Source organism: Trichosurus vulpecula, chromosome 1 (assembly GCF_011100635.1).
Source record: "Trichosurus vulpecula isolate mTriVul1 chromosome 1, mTriVul1.pri, whole genome shotgun sequence".
NCBI classification, from domain to species: domain Eukaryota; kingdom Metazoa; phylum Chordata; class Mammalia; order Diprotodontia; family Phalangeridae; genus Trichosurus; species Trichosurus vulpecula.
In genome coordinates this window covers 358,544,767-358,567,719 of record NC_050573.1, presented here as the reverse complement: position 1 = coordinate 358,567,719, position 22,953 = coordinate 358,544,767, and the positions used below count along the sequence as shown (strand labels likewise).

The window sequence follows — 22,953 nt, the reverse complement described above, 5'->3', positions numbered from 1 at the left end:
TAGTTACCTACAGAAAACTCTGCCATATGATTTAGAGATCAGAAGTAACCCTGTTCAATGACTCTGATAAGTGTCAGGTAGGGTACAGAACAGGGAGATGTATGTTTGCCAGAAATATTCGCCACTGTGATAGAAGAGATCCAGTGCCTAATCCAAAGCGAGGAGAGATTCTCTGTGGATGGTGCTCTGGTTTGTCGTGACATTGTGAGGATTGCATCAAGCCCTAAGATATTGCAGAACTTCCTAGAAGACACCAGTAATCAGTCACTCAAAGGAGTTTGACCCATCCATCCACACAGGAAAGACCAAATGGATGAGGAACATCTGTTGACTAGATTTCAACCCCATTTATATCTGTGATGGACAATAAAGATGGACAATGAGCTGGGCCCAGAGTTGAAAAGGAAGACAGCAAGTTGTATTGTTTGGGGGAATATTTAAAGCAATTTTCTACCTTTTCAAATTCAATACATCTTTCAGGGCCCAACTCAAATCTCAGTGTCTCTTTAGAGCCTTTCCAGATTAAAATAGCTGGGTTTTTTCTTTAATTTGTTCTTTGAACTCACAATAGCACTCACTGTCTGTACTTATCAAACAATGGATCATACTCTACCCAGGGCATTATTTCACTTAACTCTGCTGTTAACTCTTCATGTTACTTTAGAAAGGATGCATTGTGGTTTAGGAGAATGAGTACTGGCTCTGGAGCTTGAAGACCCAGGTTCAAATCCTGCCTTTACACCCACTGCCTATATGACTTTGGACAAGTCACTTACCATTCTAGGTCTTAGTTTCTTCATCTGAAAAATGGAAAGGAGGGGCAAAGATAGACTACATGGGCTCTGAAGTCTCTTCCAGTTTTGGACTGTGATCCCATATTTACATTGCCATCTTCCAACTAGATTTTATGCCCCTAGAGGGCAGAGATCATGCTTTATGCTACTTTGTAGGCCCATAATACTTGACACAAAGTACAGTTATTCTTTCCACATTGCGGGATTAGGGGTACGGTGCGCCACCAATATGGAAAATCTACATAAAATGTGTGTCATCTGCTGGTTTTCACATTCTTTTTCGCAAATTTTAACTTTTAACTTATTTTAACTTTAAAAATGAAATTGTATATATTTATGGTATTAAAAGATAAAATATGTTGATATTATACAATTCTATACATATATTTTATGCCTTTCTAAATTTTTTCTGCGTCATCTACTGGCCTTCAAATGTCATCTGTGCCTTTCACAAAACTCCCCCAAAAGCCCCATTTAATTTCTTCTGTTGACCTGCGATATGTCGAAACCATGATGGGGAAGGTTGCGATGTGGAAGGGATAACTGTAGGTGATCAATAAATATTTGTTGATTGATTGACTAAACAGCACTGTGACATGGTAGAAAGCACATTCTCCCCTGAAGTTGGAGGACCTGGTTCCAACTCTTGCTTCTGACACTTACTACCTACATGACTTTGTGCAAATTACATAACCTCCTTGGGCTTCAACTTCCCCATTTGCATAACAAAACTTCATGGGCTTGATAGCCTCTGAGGTCCCTTTTCACTCTGGTCCATGATCCTATGATCCCTGATGCTTTACAATGTGTTTTGTTTCTTGTTGCTATAATGTGACTCCTTCCTAAAGTTAGTATTTACAGGAAATGCTTAGAGAGCTCACCAATAATGAATCTCCAGACCCCAAACAGTGTTTCTTTTTCATACTGTTTTTCTAGCATCAGAAATACTCATCTGGCTTCTTTTTCAATTCCAGGGGCCTTCATGATCCCATTCCTCATTCTGCTGGTCCTTGAGGGGGTCCCCTTGCTTTATCTGGAGTTTGCCATTGGACAAAGGCTAAGGAAGGGCAGTGTTGGTGTCTGGAGCTCTATCCATCCTGCACTTAAGGGAGTAGGTAAGTCATTGGGACTTAAAATAGCCTTAATGGGTCAATGAGAGATGCGATGTGGCCACAAAACAAACTCTGATGCTGCAGATTTTATTTCCATCATGCTTTTCCAGTGCAGAATTTGATCATTGTATTCATACAGTCTTACAGGCCTGCATTTCTTAGACACTGTGCAAAATGCTTTATGCTTTGATTTAAAAGGACCAGTTCTACAGGGTGACTGTAGAAGTGGGTTTACTTTTATTTGGAATGTCAAAAATCAACCCAAGTGACATATTTGCATGATGCTGCCCTTGCCAGGTACCTGGTATTGATGACTCAGTAATCAAGAGCACCTTGCCCATAGCAGATACTTAATGCATATCTTGGGAATAACCTTAGAGGTTGTCTGGCCCAGTGCCCTGCATGGTACAGGAGTCCCCTCCAAAACGTCCCTGACAGACAGCCATATAGTCTGGTCTTGAACGTTTCCAGGGAATCTAACTTTGGCCCCCATGTCTGCTGATTTTTCCATTAAGATTTAAACAGTTATAAAATCTGTGTAAGAGTTCATTGTCACCTTCATTAATGGAATGGGTCATCAGTTCTCCAGAATACAAAGCATGTGCCCAACAGGGGCATTCAATAGGAAAAAAAAATGATAGATGTGCCCATCTATTGCAGAGGTAATTTTTTGATTAATAACTTGAAGGAAAAGCAGTGTTTCCTTGCTCCAGCTAGAGGCATTTGCTTCTCATACATAGGCCCTGTGTCTCAGCGGCAGGATGGCCTAAACTCTGATTTAAGATTCAACATTTACTAAGAATCTTCAGAATTCACAGCACTGTGCTTAATGCTGAGAACATAATACCCAGCTCCCCCAGGATGCTTATACTACTGGTGAGGATTTGGGAGGAGGGATAGAAGGGAGGAATAGGAGATATTACATGTGCTCAGATAGAGGATGGCCCAAAGTAGATTGTGATAAGGAGGAAGTAGAAAGTCAGACAATGTCTGATTTGAAAATGAGATTACTTTTACCCTGAGGGTATGGAGGGTGGGGAAAGGCTTCACCCAGAAGGAGGCTGATTGAGGGAAGAGAAGGATTCAAAAAGTCATAGGTGAGGAGGAAGTGACCTAAGGGTGGCCTGTATCAATGTACAGAGGACTGAGGATGTTAAGTCTGGGGACAAGCTTATAGACTAGTTTGAATGGAATGTAAAATTCTTGAAGGGAAATCTCATGGGGAAAGGCAAGACAGGTTCTGTGGAGCTAGATCCTGGATATCCCCAAATGCCAGGCTCTTCTACTCTGTGATTTTTATCCTTTTGACGTCATCTTCTACTCTCTCCTTTGCTTCAGCCTCTGATGAAGTGGTGACTCTCCTCCTTGCCAAGACCCCCTCAGTATGCACCCTTGATTCCATCACCTATCTTTTTTAGTAGATTCCATCCCCCACCCCCCCCCCGCATCATCCTCACTCTCTTTCTAATCTTCTGTCTCTTGCTATCTACTGGGCCTTTCTCTGATGCTTAAAATATGGTCATATCTCCTCCGTCTGTAAAAAACCCTCACTTGATCCTACAATCCCTGCTTTATATCTCATCCAATAGATCTCTCTTCTTTCTCTGCTAAACTCCTTGAAAACGTTGTCTATACTAAATATCTCCATTTCCTTCTCTTCTCTCTTCTAAACTTTCTTCAGTCTGCTTTCTGACATCCTCATTCAATTGAAACTGTTCTTTCCAAAGTTACCAGCAATTCCTTAATTTCCTAATGGCTTTTTTTCTTTTTTACCAATTATCCTCCTTCTCAACCTCTCTGTAGCATTTGCCACTATTGATCTTTTCCTAGATTTTATCTCCATTCTGGGTTTTCATGACCCAGTTTTCTGATGGTTCTCCTCCTGACTGCTCCATCTCATCCTTCTTTGCTGGATAATCATCTATGTAATGCCCATTGATTGTGGATGCAGACTAAGGCTCTGTCTTGGGCCCTTGTTTCCGTTACCTCTATACTGTCTTGCTTGGTGATCTCATCACCTCCTATGAATTCAGCCAGGATTGCTGTGCAGATGATTCCCAGACGAAGCATTAGAAAGGCAGTTTGGTGGAATGGAATGAATTCTGCGCATGGAATCATGAGAACTGCAGGCTTAAATTCTGTTTCCAAAACATATTTGCATCATTGGTCTTCTGTCTCTTTCTCACACGTGGCACTACATCTCCTCTCTCCATTTCCTTGTATTGGTTATCCCCCATTCCTAAGCAGTTCTTCTTCTTTACCTCCACCTTTTACAATCCTTAGCTTCCTTCAAGGATCAAACCAAATGACAACTTCTGTAGGATGCTAGTACCTCCCCTTCTAAAGTTAGTTTTCACATACTCAGTATGGATCATGTGTGTTCTTAATTATATGTTTTCTCCTTCAATAGACTGTAAATTCAGTGAAAGCAGCAGGAGCTGATGTTTTCTCCTTCAATAGATTGTAAATTCAGTGAAAGCAGCAGGAGCTGTTTTTGCCTTTCTCTGTAACCCCAGAGTTTAGCACTAAGGCCATTGATATCACTGAGACTTTTTTTTTCAGTCATGTCCTACTCTTCATGACCCCATTTGGGATTTTCTTGAGATACTGGAGAGGTTTGCCATTTCCTTCTCCAGCTCATTTTACAGATGAGGAAATTGAGGCAAGCAGGGTTAAGTGACTTGCCCAGGGTCACACAGCTAGTAAGTATCTGAGACCAAATTTGAATTCACAAAGAGGAGCCTTCTTGACTCTAGGCCCAGTGCTCTATCTACCGCACCACTTATAAATGCTTTTTGGCTGATTGGTTGGTTCAGAAGTTCAGTCTATCTTAGAGGCAATAGGGAGCCACTGAAGATTTTTGAATGACATGGTCATTTTGCCAACTGACTGAAGAACAGATTGGAGAAGGGAGAAACTGGTGGCAGGGCATCCAATCGAGAGGCTGTAGTAATAGCCCAGTTTAGAAGTAATATAAGTATTAATTAAGATGATGATAAGGTGAATGGTAACAAGGCAAGGAAAGTGAAATAGATTGTGTAGATACATTCAATAAGACTCAGCAAGAGATTTGATAGGTATTGGGGTTAGAGGGTGGGGAAAGAGAAGAATCAGAGATGGCTTCAAAGTTTTGAGCCCGAGGAACTGAGATGATGGTGATGATGATGATGATGATGATTATGATGGTGGTGGTGGTGGTGGTGATGATGATGATGATGATGATTATGATGGTAGTGGTGGTGGTGGTGGTGGTGGTGGTGATGATGGTGGTGATGATGGTGGTGGTGGTGGTGATGATGGTGGTGGTGGTGGTGATGATGATGACGATGATGATGATGATGATTATGATGGTAGTGGTGGTGGTGGTGGTGGTGGTGGTGGTGGTGATGATGATGATTATGATGGTGGTGGTGGTGGTGATGAAGATGATGATGGCAATGATAGATGTCATCACTAGGAATAGGAAAGTTAAGAGGACAGACAGGTCTAGGGAGAAGATGATGAATTCTCTTCTGGATTTGTTGAATTGAGGTAGTAATCCTAGAGTCTAAAGAATGGAAGCTTCTTGAAGACAGGGAAGATTTTGTTTTGATCTTCATATTCCCAACAACAAGTACAGCGCTTTCCTCATACTTGGCGCTTCATAGATATCTGAATTGAATTGAAGTTGCCATAGTTTCACAAGCTCAGTTTCACCACTATAGTTAGTGCATTGTAAGAACTAATAAGAATAGTAGTATCAATTGTAAAGTGCTTTATCTTTTTCAGAACATTTACAAGAACTTTTTTCCTATGACATTCTTATATGAAAAGATAAATAACCGTGTTAGAGAATGTATGATAGGTACCAAAAGGATGGTCTAAACCAGAGGTGTCAAGCACATGGCCTGGACCCCAACACTCCCCAATGCAGCCCAAACTGGATTAAAGTGTTACTGAGAAATATTTAACAAAAGAAATAAAAACACAGTAGAACATAGATAATGTTAATGTGTGGTTTTCTGAGTCAACACGCATCCTGCAGGGATCCTTCTCTACGGTTTACTGACCCTGTCTCTCTTTGGGTTTGACACCAGTGGAATAGTTCAAGAAAAGCTACAGGAATTCAGAGGAAGGAGAGATCCTTGTGGGGAAGGGCGGTAAGGGGAAACTTAGCAGAACAGGGAGGAGGGGCATTCCAGGTGAGTGGACTAGCTCTAAGAAAAGAATATGTGTTAGGATGGGGAAGGTATGTTTGCGGGACAATAAGTAAATGATAAATTATTGTAGAGGAGCCAGGTAAAAAGATGAAGCAGGAGAGGTTCTTTATTCTTTTTTGGAGGGGGGAAGGTAAGGCAATTGGGGTTAAGTGACTTGCCCAAGGTCACACAGCTAGTAAGTGTGTCACATGTCTGAGGCCAGATTTGAATTCGGGCCCTCCTGACTCCAGGGCCAATGCTCTATTCACTGCACCACCTAGCTGCCCCAAGGTACTTTATTCTTGATCCCAAAGGTGATGGGGAGTAATTGAAAGCATTTGAACAGGGTAATGACATGATGAGAGCAACCCTTTAGGAAGACCAATCTGGCAGCGATATGCTGGGTAAATTGGAGTGGATTAAGAATACCAGTCAGGAGACTCTCATGTGAGTCAGTAGGAGGTTATGAGAGTCTGAACTAGAGTTAGAGCAAAGAGAATGTGAAAGAACGGATGGATGTGAGAAACATTAAAAGGAAGAGTTAGTAGCATTTAAGGACAAATAGACTATGGGAGCAGGGGAAAAGAAAGCATTAAAAATAATTCCATTTTTCATGCCTAGAGGCTTCGGGAGAAGAAGATCCTATTAGCAGCACGCATTTATACATAAATACGGATGTTTTAATTATAATTATGAATTCTTTAAAGCTGATTCCTAAGAACTATAAGTATGCAATACTTTTTTAGCCTAATTAGAACTATTGTGCATAATACAACATGATGAAAGTGGTCCTTTTTAGTCTATAATTCATGCCTTTGATACTCCCTCCTTCCCCCATCTCCTAGTTAGTCTGAATAGTAGGTTTTTTTTTGTCTCCTCACTTTGCAGTGAAGGTCCACCCTCTTGGTGTTTTAGGGAAATCGGCTTTGCTTATCCTTCCTACGATAGAAGAAGTTGACTTGTACTCCTATTGTAAATTGTCATACAACAAGCTTGACCCCAAAAAAGAGATATGAGAAAATCCTTCTTGTTCTCTCCCCATTATACTGTGACTTCCTTGAGGGAGGGATTGTCTTTTGCCTTTCTTCGTATCCCCAGTGCTTAGCATAGTGCCTGTCACATAGTAAGCTCTTAAAAATGTTTATTGACTCAATAGCAATGACTGATTTTACTGATTTTTCTTTCTTTAGAAAAATTCCTTGTAATAAAGGATAGTTCTCTGAGAGAGAGGAGAGGAAAGGATATGGGAAAACAAGAGGCAATGACACAAGTTTATATATATCTATATATACACACACACATATATATATGTGTGTATATATATGTATGTATATACATATATATACACATATATATATGTGTGTATATATATGTATGTATATACATATATGTTTTAAAAAGCTATTAAATATCTGAAATATACAGGGTATCCCAAAAATCTTAGTGCAATTTTAGGCTTTAATGGCTTAAAACTGCACTATGACTTTTGGGACACCCTGTATATTATGTACCTTTTCCCCTATAGTGTCTCAGAGGTCAAATATCACCTTATCATTGCTGTGTCTATCCAACGGAGATCATGTGCTTGGTTTAAGTAAATAAACTTCATTTGCCTGGCACAGTGCCTTTACAAATAGCCAGTATCTAATAACTGTTTGCTTATTTGAATTGAAGTGGATACATTTCCTTGTAAATCATCATAACCCTTCTTCTTTCCCTCTAGGCATCGCCTCCATGTTTGTCTCCTTTATGGTAGGCTTGTACTACAACACCATCATTGCCTGGGTCATGTGGTATTTCTTCAACTCTTTCCAAGATCCTTTGCCTTGGAGCACTTGCCCACTCAACCAAAACAGAACAGGTAATAGCCAGGGCCTTCCGTATGAACCATCGTGACTTCGTTTCCAATGATGAATGTAACTGTGTGTCGCTTTAATGAATGGAACTGTAAAATGGGAAAACCGGTGTAGAAACCAAATGTGTATCTTAAATGCATATAGCAGAGGGATGTAAAATAGGAGTCTGTTATTTAAAGGAATCTTCTGCTGAGTCTCTTTTAATGAAATATTTTCCATTTTGTATGAAGAATTAGATAATGCATGCAAACTATTTTGTAAACTTAAAGTAAATGCATTGTCATTATTATTATTACTCTTAATTTTTCAATTTCATGAGTGTATATTTTGGAATTTAATATTTGCTTAAAATAGGGTACACCTAGTATCAACATGAAATGACATAGTTCTTCTGTTTCTGTGTGTGTTTTCTTTAAAAAAAAATTGCATTTGAAAGAGGAAAAAGGCTAAGGTCATAGGATCATAGTTTTAGGGCTAACTGGGATCTTAAAGGTCATCTAATCCAACCCCCTGATTTTATAGATGAGAGAGGCCCAGAGAATGAAGGGAGTTGCTTAAGATCACAGAGGTAGCAGTATAAGAATTTAAACTTAGGAACCCTGATTCTAGACCAAGTGCCATTTCCACTACACCCTCCATAAATTTCCAGATGGAATCACAGCTAGAAATGAGATTTTTTTTTTCAGGGAGGAAGGCAGGGCAGTTGGGGTTAAGTGACTTGCCCAAGGTCACACAGCTAGTAAGTGTGTCAAGTGTCTGAGGCTGGATTTGAACACAGGTCCTCAGGGCCACCTAGCTGCCCCTAGAAATGAAATATTTTTATGGGGCAAATGGGTACTAGTGTAGTTAAGTGTGCTAGTTTTGGCTCAGTTCTGCCACTTACTGGCTGTATAACTTTGAGTCAGTGGCTTAATCTCATTGGATCTCAGTTTGTTAATCTATAGGATGAGCATGATAATACTTACACTACCTTCTTTACAGGATTACTGTAATGAAAGTACTTTGCGAGCCTAAAAAGTGCTATAGAAATATGTGTTACTTAGGCTAAGAGGAAGAGATTGTGAGCTCCCTGGGGAGAGACTGTTTTCCATCTTTGTATCCCCTACACCTGGCAGTATCTGACACATGGTAGGCACGTAATAGATGATTGGATTATTGAACTGGCCAATCCTAATGTATGAGCAAATATGAGAGGTTTATGGTTGTGCTAAATACGATGCTCAAAAATAGCTATTTGAAGTAATCTGCACTTGATGTGGTGTTAGATCCCGCACAAAGTAAATTAACTGAGCCAGTCCCTGACCCCTAGAATTTCCTAGTGAGGAAGCATCCCCCCCCTCCCTAAATATAAAGCAGTTATCTCTTTATTTCTATCTACATCAGAGTAGTACCTGCGGATTCAACGCTTCTCACTGAAGCCCTGTTCATCAGGAAGTTTGCAAGCACTCTCTTGAGAACTTTGGCTCTTCTAAATGGTATTTGAAATTATCCTTCATGATCATGCCCCTAGGCTTCACTCCCCAAAAGCCAACTCAGTACAGAATTCAGCACGAGATAGCCTTGTCTTGTGCCCTATTTAAAGGGACTTCACCCCTAACTATTAAAAAGTCATCTCATAGCAAGGCTTCAGTGTACATAAATTGACTTATAGCCTTTTTCTTCAGTCTAAAGTGGTTTGCTTCCTCCCGTCTTGATTGAAGGGTCTGAAAAGCAGTGGAAAGAGGGTGAAAAAACTGGATCAATGGGGTTTTCTATTGCTCTGCATCTCATTTTGTTGTTAGGCCTCTTTCTTCTTTTTTTGTGGGGTGGGGAGGCAATAGGAGTTAAGTGACTTGCCCAGGGTCACACAGCTAGTAAGTATCTGAGGCCAGATTTAAACTTGGGTCCACCTGATTCCAGGGCTAGTACTCTATCCACTGTGCCACCTAGCTGCCCCTAGATCTCTTTTTTCTTGTGAAAGAGTCCTCCAGGAAGCCAGTTCCCAGGAGCCCTTCCAAGTCTTAGATGATGGGCCAGCAGCTTCTTCCAAATAGAAAAGCTACAAAATTATCATTAACTTCCAATTAATTCACTCACTGCAGGGCCAAAATCAGAAAATTTACTAAACACTGTTTTGTTCCCATTTCAGGTTATGTAGAGGAATGTGCCAAGAGTTCTTCGGTGGATTATTTTTGGTATCGAGAAACTTTAAATATTTCTACCTCCATTAATGACTCGGGACATATTCAGTGGTGGATCCTGCTGTGTTTGACCTGTGCTTGGAGTGTCCTTTATGTGTGCATCATCAGGGGTATTGAAACAACTGGAAAGGTATTTAGGTTTAAAGTCATTGCTGTGATGGCGGGGGTTAGGAGGAGGGGAAGGAACAGATGGAAGGGGTAGGTATGGCTCCTTTTGAAACTTCGGCCTCCGGGCTTGGGGAAGACCATGGGATGATAGGTGGGGAGCTGAAAGGAACCGTAGGTGGTGGTGGTGATGATGATGATGGTAATGACGATGACAATGATGACGATGACGACGGTGATGACGACGACGACGATGACGACGACGATGACGACGACGATGACGACGACGCCGATGATGACGCTGATGACGATGACGACGATGACGATTATGACGACGACGACGATGATTATGCCGATGATGATTATGACGATGATGACGGTGACAATGATGATGATGACGATGACGACGACGATGATGATGACGATGACGATGATGACGATGATGATGATGATGATGGTAACTAGCATTCATATAGTGCTTTAAGGTTGGTAAAGTATTTGACAAATGTCATCCATTTTATTCTCACAATAACTCCAGGAAGTAGGACCAATAATAGAAAACTGAGGCAAACAGGTTAGGTGACTTGTCCAAGGTAGTCAGCGACTGAGGAGGATTGGAATTGAGGCCTTCCTGACACTAAGTCTAGCACTCTATCCACTGTGCTGCCCTGCTGACTGTAAGAGGACAATGAGTCCAATACACTCATTTTATAGATGGAGAAACTGAGGCACAGAGAGCATAAGTGACTTGCTCATGTTCACACACCTAGTCAGTGTCTGATGTGGTATCCGTATTCAAGTCTTCCTGACACTTAGGCCAGTGCCCTACCCACGATTCCACACTCCCTCGACACAGAATCCTGGTTAACCTGAAAACAAGTACTACTACTACTACTACTGCTACTGTTACTACTACCATTACTACCATTCTGACTAATGTTTACAAAATACTTTAAGTTTTCCAAAATATTTTACATTCTATTATCTCATTTGACCCTTAGGACAACCCTATGATGTCAGTGTCATTATCATCCTCATTTTATAGATAAAGAAACCGAACCTGAGAAATACTGTGACTTGCCCAGAATCACACAGTCAGTTAGGGGATGGGGAGGCAGGATTTGCATTAAGATCATCCTGACTACAAGTCTAGTATTCTATTTACTTCCTACCCAGCCTCAAGAAAAAGCATCCATGTAGAGTCCTGGTCTATAGTAAAGACGAGTTAATAGGGCTAGGGTATGTGCGGTGGATAGAGCTCTGGGCCCAGAGTCAAGAAGATCTGAATTCAAATCCAGCCTCAGACACTTACTAGCTCTGTGACCCTGGGCAAGTCACTTAACCTCAGTTTACCTGTTTACCTCAATTTCCTTATTTCTAAAATGGAGATATTAATAGCACCTCACAGTGTTATTAGGATCAAATGAGATAATTTTCGTAAAGTGCTTAGCACAATGCCTGACACGTAGTAGGTGTTTAATAAACACTTGTTCCCTTCCCTGCATAGAAATGATTCCCTAATCCAAGTCCTTCTACAAGACTGTACATGCTGTGTTTACATGACTTTTTTATATAACTAGACCTTTTCATTTATCTGTGGTAATTTACAAAATACTTCACAGGATTATACTATTTGTCAGTAATTTAACTGACTTTGCAAGCTGCCAGTTTTTTCCAGGACATGTGTTCACTCAGAGAAGGACATAAAAAAAATTTGTATCCCCCTGGCCAATCCGGACATCTGGTCATCTAACTTATATTTGCTTTGCTACTTAGAATAAGGGTAGAAAGAATTCATTCCATTCTGGTGAATCCTGCTGAGAAATGACACCTTTAATAAAAACAAGCAAAAACAACTGCCACTAAGAACACTCCAAGTTTATGTATTCATTCCTTTATTTGTTCACATATTGAGTATTTATCAAGTGCCTACTATGTGCCAGGCACAATGCTAGACACTGGGGATATCAAGCTTATGTTCTATGGGGAGGAAACAACATGTACCCATAAATACAAACAATATGCCAAATAAATACAGAGTAAAGGGGGACAGTGCTAAGAACTGTGGGTTTGGGGTTAGGCTTCAGGCAAGAATATGGCACTTGAGCTGAGCTTTGATGGCACCCAGGGATCCTTTAAGACAGAGGTGAGGAGGAAGGGAGGGCTCAGCCTATGCAAAGGGGTGGAGCCAGGAAATGGAATGTCCTATGCAGGAACCCTAAGCAGGACAGTCTGGCTAAACTGAAGAGCGTGTGAAGGACATTAATCACAATAACTTGGAAAAAGTTGTTGTTCAGTCAGTCATTCAGTCATGTCTGACCCTTCGTGACCCCATGGACTGGAGCATGCCAGGCCCATCTATCCTCCACTACCACTCGAAGTCTGTTCAAGTTCAGGTTCATTGTTTCCACGATATTATCTATCTAGAAGCAGTCTGTGAAGGGATTTAAATAACTGAGGAGCTTATATTTTATCCTAAAGCTAATAGGGGGCCACTGGAGCTTTTTGAATGGGATAGTGACCTGATCGGACCTTGCTTTAGGTACATTAATCTGGCAGCTGAAGGGAAACAGATTGGAGAAGGGAGAGAATTAAAGCGAGGAGGCCAATGAAGAGGCTCTTTGCAGTGGTCCAGGGGAGAGGCGATAAGGATCTGAACTAAAGTGGTGGGTATGTGAGCAGAGAGAGGGAAAGGGATGATACAAGAGGTATTTCAGAGATAAAATTGGCAAAACTTGGCAACTGTACTTTTATTCTTATTAGAGAAATTATTTTCAATCTAGAATCAAAGAGTCGTGTATTTCAGAGCTGGAAAGGAGCTCCTTGTGATAAAGTATTTGGGTTCTATTTTATATGATGTTACTTCCCTTTCAGGCTGTGTACATCACATCAACTCTTCCTTATATTGTCTTGACCATCTTCCTTATCCGTGGCTTGACGCTGAAGGGGGCCACCAATGGAATTGTCTTCCTCTTCACACCCAATGTAAGCACTTTTGTCTGCTCTAGAACACAGCTGGCAGGGGGGCTAAGAAATAGAGTTGAATATGTTCAATCCTGGACCCAGGCTTTATTTTCTGATTCAAATGAAATCCATAGTAAGACTAAGACTCTATATCTAAATTGTAGCTGATTAGTAGGTCTTGTCTTCTGTCCCCAATTTACCACCTCATACGCACATTGAGGGATGTGGGCAGTCGTAGTGGGACCTTTGGGGGCTTCTATTTATTTCTTTTTTGAGAATTTAAGGATTTTGATCAAACTACCACCTCCTGATGGTAAATCCTGGGGTACTTACAGTGGATTATGAGATGGTATCTTGGGTTTTTAAAGTCAAATTCTTTCTAATATACCTTATTCTTCAGTAATTGAAAGGATTTTTAGACACACATTATTTTGACATGGATGCGTCATGCAATAGCGAACACAAGAATTCAGGTTCTGGGTCAGCTACTTATTATGACCTGAGGCAAGTTGGTTTATTTTTCTGACCCTCATTTTCCTCCTATTTAAAGAAAATGGAGGCCTAAATGCTTATGCCACTCAACTCTGGGTTGTTTCAAAAGCCAAATGAGAATGCACATAATCATAATTGCAATCTTCATTCTCCAAGGTGTTTTATAAGGGCTACTACTATTATGCAGTACTTTCAAAAGATCTGTGATTTCAATGATAAAGGATGCTCCTTTCACTGAGGAAAAAACAATCTACGAGAGCAAATGGGATGTGCTCTAGTAAGGAGCCTTACCCTCATGACACCTAAATATTACTCATCTCCTAAAGGCAATTAATAGATCATCCATCCAATTTATAAAGTGTCCCTTTTAAATTTTATAAAAACTTCCCCAGAGTCACTCAAATTTCCCCCTATTCCCATTTTAAATAGCACTTTGTCTTCCTCATTTAAAGAGGAAAATGTGCAAAGTTAGATGAGAGTTTGACTTTTACTCTCTGAGGAGTGAAACAAAAGCTATTACTAGTGCAGAAGAGTTAGTTTAGCTTCTTCACAGAAGCTCCGGGACTTTTCAAGAATTTTACAGAATATCTTCAGGCTTATCAAAACATTCAGCTTTGTAAATCAGTGGTACCGACTTTGTTCACATTGTGAACTGTGTGCTTCCTACTCCCTCCCAATCACATGCACTGCTTGCTTATTTGCTGAGCAAGCATTATCAATAAAAGGAAATGGGACCCCAACACTTGGGAAAGAACCAATAAGTTTAAATTCCATGAAATCCATTGACATCCCCTGCTTCCATTTCTCTTACCTTATTAGAAGACTAGGCTTCCCTTTGAGGCAGAAAAGGGAGAGATGGAGGATGGGAACTTTAAGTTACTGAGTTATAGCAAAGTTCCCAAATTTATTTGGCCTACTGCCCCCTTTTCAAAAAGAAAAAAATTACTCGATGCCCCCTTGGAAATATATTTTCTTTAACCCTTTAACTTTTTTTAATGGCATCATTTCAAAAAATATAAAATATTTTTTCAAAAATGATGCATCTTAAATTAAGTGATTTATTGTAAATTTGTGAGGTTTTCCCTGCATTGAAATTTTGATGATGCAATATTGCATCATGTACCCATGTAGTATCATATTATAAACAAGTCATTACATGCACATATTCCTGCCAGTGCATACTGGACTTCCTGACATAGCAAAATACATTGGCCTGCCAACACTTGCTTGTTAAGACCTGTTAGTGGACTTGATCACTGATCAGTTATAACTTGCATTTTGTGTATTTATTTGGAAAATAATGTCATCACTACAATTTTAACTCTTACACAAAAGATGAAATATGTACAAACGTTTTTTCAAAATTTTCTTATGTTCTCTTCTTTCCTTATGCTTCCACTGCCCCCTTGTTTTTTTTCAGTGCCCCCTGCCAATTGCATCCAAGGCTACTACCACCACCACCCCCCGCCATGGGTGGTACAGCACACTTTGGGAACCCAGGACAGGATTAATTCTTTTTTATTTGACTCCACAGGTCACAGAACTGGCTAATCCAGAAACCTGGATGGATGCTGGCGCCCAGGTGTTCTACTCATTCTCTCTGGCCTTTGGAGGCCTCATTTCCTTCTCCAGTTACAATTCTGTGCAGTACGTGTCTGACACAAAAGAAAAGTGATATTTGGTTCCAGCTCTGGGAGGTCAGCTGGAAAGAAGCCTTGGACAAATTAGTTAAATACTCTCAGCCTCGGTTTCTCTCTCTGAAAAACAGAGATAATTACAATTATACCAACCTACCTCAAGGTGTTTATTAGTAAGATGAAAAGTAGGAATGCATATGAAATCCCATGTGTTTATTAGTAAGAATGAAAGAAAGAATGCTTATGAAAGCCCTTTAAAAAGTATGACTGTTTCATAAATTATTAGTTTAGTAAAAACCCTACTAGTTGAGTGAACTGGGGGAGATTCTTCTGCCAGGGGTAGAGAACCTGTGTCCTCAAAGCCACATGTGGCCTTCTAGATCCTCAAGTGTGGCCCTTTGATGGAATGAATTTGGATTCAGTCAAAGGACTGCCCTTGAGGACCTAGAAAGCCACATGTGGCCTCAAGGCTGCAGGTTCCCTACCCTTGTAATCTAAACTATACAATATTTAGAAAGAAATGAAGTTTATTACTTCTAAGGATGTAGAATAATGCAATTTTGATATCTTGATATTAGCATATGCAAAATGAAGAAAAAATTGCCTAGTAGAGGTCTTCAGGGGATCTGCTTTAGTAAATAGACATCAATGCTTTATTCTCAACATCTAACCTCCATCTCCCTCTCCCATAAAACCTAATCAGTGGAAAACCATTGCCTAGCCTTTCTTCCCCATGTTTGTCATATCTGTGCTTTTTCCTACTGCTATTGATCTAGGTCAGACTCCCACTATCTCAAACCCAAACGATTGTAGTGGCCTCTACTCTGGCCTTTATACCTCTATTCTCCACCCCCATAAATGGTTTTGTTCATAGCTGCCAAGTTAATCTTCCTAAAACACGCTTTGATCACGTCCTATATATCCACAAAAAACCTTTAATGGCTTTCCCCTCCATAAGCTGGAATTCATGTTCCTCCCTAATCTTATCCCAGTATTCCCTTAATTTGGTTTGAAAACATTTATTAAGTGCCTACTACGTGCAAGACGTTGTGGTAGTTGTTGGGTGATCCAAAGACAAAAAACGAAGCATCCTTGTTTTCTTGGGTGGTGGTAGCACGAAGTGAGGAGTTGGCAAAAGGAACATGGCCAGGGTGTATACAAGTGTGATTAAAGGGAAGAAAGAATGAGGACAAAGGAGTGTTCCAACAAAGAATGTTTGAGGAAGGAGACAGAGAGCATGGTCAACTGGGAAAATCCAGTGATGGCCCACAGAAGAGATGGCACCTGAGATGATCCATGAAGGAAACTTTTCTAGCCATCTCCCTTTGGACTCCATCGAAAGAACTTTCAACTCCAGCCAGAGTGATCTGTTTACTCCCTGTCTCTATGCCTCTGTCGTTTCTCCTTCCCCAGGCGGCCTCCCTACTCTTCTCCACCCATCCAAATCCTACCTTATCCTCAGGCCTGTTTTCTCCTCTTCATGTGGATCAAGGGAGATAATACATGTTAAGCACTTTGCAAACCATAAAGCGCTATATAATTGTTAGTCATTCATTCATTCATTCATATTATAATTATTGCTCAAAGAAGCTTTCTCAGACTTCACTGGTCTCAATGGTCTCTCTTCCTACTGAAATCTAAGCTCCTAATTGCCCGAACCATTCATTCAGCAATGAGTCACGTGTTGCCTTGTGATATCTACCTTCGTCTTCTATTGTTATACAACTTTTCATATGTGTCGTATCCCTAACTAGATTAGAAACTCTTGGTGGCTACTGAACTAATAATCATAAAAAGATATTAATAATAGATAACATTTATATATCGCTTGCTATGTGCCAGGCACTGTGCTAAGTGCTTTACCATTATTACCTCGTTTTAGCCTCACAACACCCTTGGGAGGTAGACATTACTATTATCCTTGTTTTATCGGTGAGGAGGATGAGGCAACAAACAGAAGTTAAATGACTTGTCCAAGGCCATGGAACTAATGATAAGGTTAATAGTTAACATTTGTGTGGTGTTCTCTATGTGCCGGGCACTGTGTAAGGGCTTTACAATGATCATTTCATTTGATCCTCACAATATCCCCATTTTACAGATGAGGAAACTGAGGCAAACGGGATTAAGCGACTTGCTCAGGGTCACCCAGGTAGTAAGTTTCTGAGGTGACATTTGAACACAGATCTTCATGACTCTAGGCCCAGAACTCTATGCAGTGCCCCACCTGGAGTCAGAGAAAGGGCAGGAGAACAAGAGAAAGGACCCCCTAGGATTAAAACAAGAAGGTTGCTTAACAAGATCCCTAAGGTTCCTTCTAGCTCCAAATTCCTGATCCACCCACACAGACTGGGCTGGAGATAGCTTTGTAGCTTAGGAAGGTACTGGACTGACACTCTGGATACCTGGGTTTTTGTCTTAGCTCTGCTATTAACTTATTGTGGAACCTTAAATAAACTACTTCCTCTCCCTGGGCTTCCATTTCCCCATTTGTAAAATAACAGGTCTGTTCTAGGTGACCTTTAAATGACTCCCCAGTGACAACCTTCTAATTCAGATCCTTAATTAGGGGCTGGGAATGCTGCAGGCGTATTGGAAACCCACCAGTAACTAAAATTGAATGTGTGTCTCCCGGGTCTAATGCAAGTTGCCTTTATTCTGAATAAATAGGACAGATTTAAACTTGCAGAAGCTTTTTTTTTAATTTTTCTTTTTTATTATGAATTTAACAAATGTTAAAACACATGAGGTGCAAGCTTCTGAATATCATATTAAAGTTACTTACCCTATCTGGGCCTCAGTTTCTTTATCTGTAAAATGAGGGGATTGGGAGAGATCCCCTTACAATCCCTTACAATTGTAAATCTATGATTTTGTGCTTAGGATGGGCCAGACACAAGAGCTCTTCATTGCAATCCATAAGCCTTCAGATGTTCTCAGAGCTCACAACCAAACGCTCAGTCAGAGAGAAAAAAGCATTTACTTAAGGGGTGGTTTGTCTACTCATTTCTACTGGTCTGTGATTCTTTCCAGCCTTTTTCTCTGGGGTGGCTGTCTCAGTATGGTGAGAAGAGCACTTGACTAGGATTCAGGATACGATACATTTACCCATTTCTCTGCCACTGAGACCATGTGACTGTTGTTGTTTGTCCTTCTTCTCAAAGAGGACCGTGACAGCAGGAAGATGATGTCATGACTTTCAAGTGAATTGGGTTTAAGTGAGGGAGTGCTGTGCAAATTCACCAGCCTCACTCTCTTCTTGGAGCCATGTGGGTCCTGTATTTAAAACCATGTAGGCTCAATGTTCTTTGACCTTCTCATCTGCAAAGAGAAGGGAGTTAATTAGATCTTCTTTAAAGTCTAGCTGTGTGACCCTGGGCAAGTCACTTAGATCCGTTTGCCTCAGTTTCCTCATCCGAAAAATGAGCTAGGTCAGGAAATGGCAAACCACTCCAGTATCTTTGCCAAGAAAACCCCAAATGGGGTCATAGAGAGTCAGACACTACTGAAAACTGGCAAACAACAACAAGGTCTTTAATAATTCTAATAACTGGGAACATGATGTGAATGATGTATCAGATGTCTCCTCCAAGTCAGACATTCCCTGTCCCATCTTCCCAGTACCGAAATGTAGCCATTCTGTGTTCCTGAACAGATCAGAAGACTTTTGGATTCTTTCCATTAGGTGATAAAGGGGTCTTGGGGAGCTATAACATGTTTATCTCCATGACTCGTCATACACACTTAGCTCATCACAACTGCCCTTCATTCTACCTTTCTAGCACGAGCTTTTCCAATGAGGTTGAGTTCCCTAAATAGAAGACGGCCAATCACTAAGCCCCAAGATTATGATACTTCAACTGGACTTATTAATGATGCCAACTTGGTCTCGTTCAGGGAGGCACCGCCAAACAGAATGGTGCTGCTTTGCCCCCAGTTCCTTGCCATTCTGCCCCTGCTTGCCTGGCCCCTTCAGTAGCCCTTCCATCGAGGTGCTAGTAAATGTTTAACAACCGGCTCTCTAGGAAAAAAGCTGTACCGCAAGACACTTCTTGTGTCTAGACAATCAACAAAATAATAAATCAAGCCCTCATTTGTAGGTTTTGCCAATTTCTGAGGTGTAAATGCTCACACTGAATATTTAACAATTGACTTTCACAGGTTTTCTGGAGAGCTGGCTCTAATACACCCCAGCCCCAGGCCCTTCTACCAGTTGTCCCTGCTCCCTCCAAGTATTCTTGAAGCAAAATCTCTACACAGGGAAGTTAGGAGCATTTTAGAAAAACGACAAGAAAGTCCCAGGGGATGTGACAAACCTAAGCTGCAGACTTCAGTGGAGCATCCATGGCAGGTCCAAGTCCAAGGGCCAAATGTAAGCCAGGGATAGGGAAGGTGATAATGGATGTGGGAAAGGCTTTCAGTGAACCAATGGCAAGATGATGATTTCCAGCTCTGGACAGGCTAATCAATAGAGCAGCACCCAGAAAGAGCTTCCAGAAGCTTGCACTGCCAGTAGGAGAGGAGGGTGGGACCAGGCGTTCTCAAAGTTGCATTAGTTTTAAGCTGACCCAGAGGTCCCAGGACAGAGAGCAGAGTGTGCAGTGTTGTAGAAAGAGCCCCACCCAGATTGAGACCGTAAAAACTTAAGTCTTGTCCATGCCATTTTCTACTTGTGTGACCTTGGCTACATCACTCGGTATCTGAGCTTTGATTTCTTCATCTATAATTAATAATGTTTATGCCAGGATGAGGGTAGAAGAGATCCTAGAAATCATCTAATATAACCCCCTCATTTTAAAGGTGATGAAATAGAAGCCCAGAGAGTCTGAGCAGCTTGCTTAAGGTCACACAGGTATGTGCTAATAAGTACCGGAACTGGGATTCCTGGACATGTTAGAGATGGGGCAGTGTCCGTGTAAGTGCTGTTGTTAAATCACTAGGCAAACATGAGTCATTACCATGTAAACAAACTCGCAAGCTTTTTAGCCAGAGGTTGCATCTGTACTGATATTTGTTTCTTGATCCATAGCAACAACTGTGAGATGGATTCTGTGATTGTTTCTGTGATCAACGGCTTCACGTCTGTTTATGCCGCGACCGTGGTGTATTCCATCATTGGATTTCGGGCCACAGAGAGATATGACAACTGCTTCAGTCAGTAGGTGTCTCAAAGTTTCTAGCATTTGAAGGACTACGTATTAAGTTATATGTAGTGATAGAGGCCCTTGCAGTACGCTCTTTAGTGGATGGGGAGTGAGACTTGAAACCAGGAAGACTTGGGCTTAAATCGAACCTGAGACACTTACCCCTGTGACCCTGGGCCTCAGTTTACCCTCAGAGGCCTCTATGATTTGTAAGATAACCCTCTAGAGGGTTCAAGGATCAAGGATCCTAGACTACGATACTGCGTGGCAGCTAAGTGGTGCCATAGTGCATAGAGGGCCCGACCTGGAGTCGGGAAGACTCATCTTCCTGAGTTCAAATCCAGACTCAGACACTTAACTAGATGTACGGCCCTGGGCAAGTCGCTTAACCCTGTTTGCCTCAGTTTCCTCATCTGTAAAAATGAGCTCAAGACAACCTCAAATGGGGACACAGAGAGTCAGACAGGACTGAAAAAGACTGAACAAGATACTAGGATGCTATATACTAAGTAAATATACTTAGTATACTAGTAAGTATATTTATATATCTAGTATATTATATATCCTAGTAAACACATGTAATTATATTGATACAAGTGTACTTTTGAGGACTTAGCAATTCAAGCTTTTTTTTTTTTTATAGCTGCTTTGTGTGTCTGCAGTTGGACTTCATTAAAGGCTCTGATATTACCTGGGACCATTGTGCTTGTTAACTTCCCCTGGTTTGTATCCCTCTTTGCAGAAACATCCTGACCTTGACCAATGGATTTGATTTGCCTGAAGGTAATGTCACACAGGACAACTTTGAAGAAATGAAAGCTTGGTGTAATGCAACCAACCCCGCTGCATTTGCACAGTTGACTTTTGCGACGTGTGACATGAATTCTTTTCTATCAGAAGTAAGTGAACATTCCAGTTTGCATTCGGCCTCCTGCTTTGCACACTCCACCGTGTTTACCAAGCAGGGTTAGGGACCTGGGTCTTGGGATCCTCATGCACACCAGCTTCTCCCTCTTCTGACTCTGTACTTCCATCCCTTGGAAGGAAAGATTGAGGCCTCGAACCTGAAATACAGAGGTCTACTAAGAACAAACAGCCAACCCTTCGGGAGCCCTTGAAGAGGACATTTAGAGAGTTAGCTAGAGATAGGAAGAGCGCAGAGGTGGATCTGGATGTAGGACTGTCAGCTCTCTACCCTTTCCTTTAAGGGAGGCCTGTGAGATAATGGAAAAAACATTGTGTTTGAAATCAGAGGATTTGGCTTCAACCTTTGTTCTGCCACTGACTACTGTGTGACCTAAGCAAATCGCTTAAATTCCCAGTTTTCTCATCTATAAATTGAGTGGGGTGGGTTATATAAACTTTAAGACTCCTTTTGGCTTTGAGGCTATGATCCAATGATTTTTTATAATTAGTAATTAATTAGTATAATTAGTAATATATATTTTTATTGTATTAGTATAACTAATATTTTTATGTTTATCAATTTTTTTTATAATTAGTAATAACAACAACAGCTAACATTTATATAAAATTTACTGTGTGCCAGGCACTGTGATTAGCATTTCATATTTATTATCTCATTCAATCTTCACAACTCTGTAAAGTAGGTATTATTATCATCCTCATCTTACAGAGGAGGAAACTGAGGTAAACAGGTTAAGTGACTTACCCAGGGTCATACAGGTAGTAAGTGTCTGAGGTTCTATTTGAACTCAGATCTTCCTGACTCCAGGTTTAGTGCTCTATACGCTATGGTGCCACCTATCTGCCAATCAGATGTATGGCTTCCCAAATGACTTACCAACTTGGCAATACATCTTTTACACAGTATAGAGGGAAGGCTGGTCACAAGAGAACAGAAAACACAACCGTTCCCTGTGTCTCCCCAGCCTGAGTTTCCATTTCTCTGTCTGCCTAATTTCACCCACATTTCCTAGGGAACTGAGAAGATAGCAAAGTGAAAATTCAGAATAGGAAAAACAACATGCAACTCGGATTGCTGATCCTTTCCTCCCTGGAGCTCTTCTCAACATGTTTCAAAAGGAGTCTTCTTGGGGCAGTGACTATAGCACCAGCCCTGTAGTCAGGAGGACCCGAGTCCAAATCCAGCCTCAGATACTCACCAGCTGTTTGACCCTAGACAAGTCACTTAACCTTGATTACTTCCAAAAAAAGAAAAAGAGCCTTTTGATAGAGAACAACTTAAGTAGGTGTCAAGCTTCAGGAAGCCTTGGTTGCAGTCCCACCTCTGCCGCTAATGATGTGACTTTGGGACAAGGCATCAAATTTGTTTTTTATCTGTACAGTCAGAGAACTGGCCTGTGTGATCTTTATGGTTCCTTCCAGCTCCCAGAGTTATCTGTGACTTCTGAGTTTTGTATCATAGATTACAATGGGAACCCCTTGAGGGCAAAGACTGATTTTTGCCTTTCTTTGTATCCTGAGAACTTAGCACAGTGCCTGGCACATAGTACCTACCTGATAAATG

At 41.0% G+C, this 22,953-nt stretch overlaps 1 protein-coding gene across 1 annotated transcript in view; it reads left to right on the top strand.

Moving 5' to 3' along the window:
* Positions 1 to 22,953, top strand: part of SLC6A19 (solute carrier family 6 member 19) — a 47,210-nt gene that overhangs the window by 15,092 nt on the left and 9,165 nt on the right. The window contains exons 2-8 of the mRNA XM_036750458.1: positions 1,769 to 1,909; positions 7,808 to 7,945; positions 10,069 to 10,250; positions 13,100 to 13,210; positions 15,216 to 15,328; positions 20,348 to 20,476; positions 21,205 to 21,361. Coding sequence (XP_036606353.1) covers positions 1,769 to 1,909; positions 7,808 to 7,945; positions 10,069 to 10,250; positions 13,100 to 13,210; positions 15,216 to 15,328; positions 20,348 to 20,476; positions 21,205 to 21,361 — 971 coding nt within the window. The remainder of the gene's footprint in view (positions 1 to 1,768; positions 1,910 to 7,807; positions 7,946 to 10,068; positions 10,251 to 13,099; positions 13,211 to 15,215; positions 15,329 to 20,347; positions 20,477 to 21,204; positions 21,362 to 22,953) is intronic.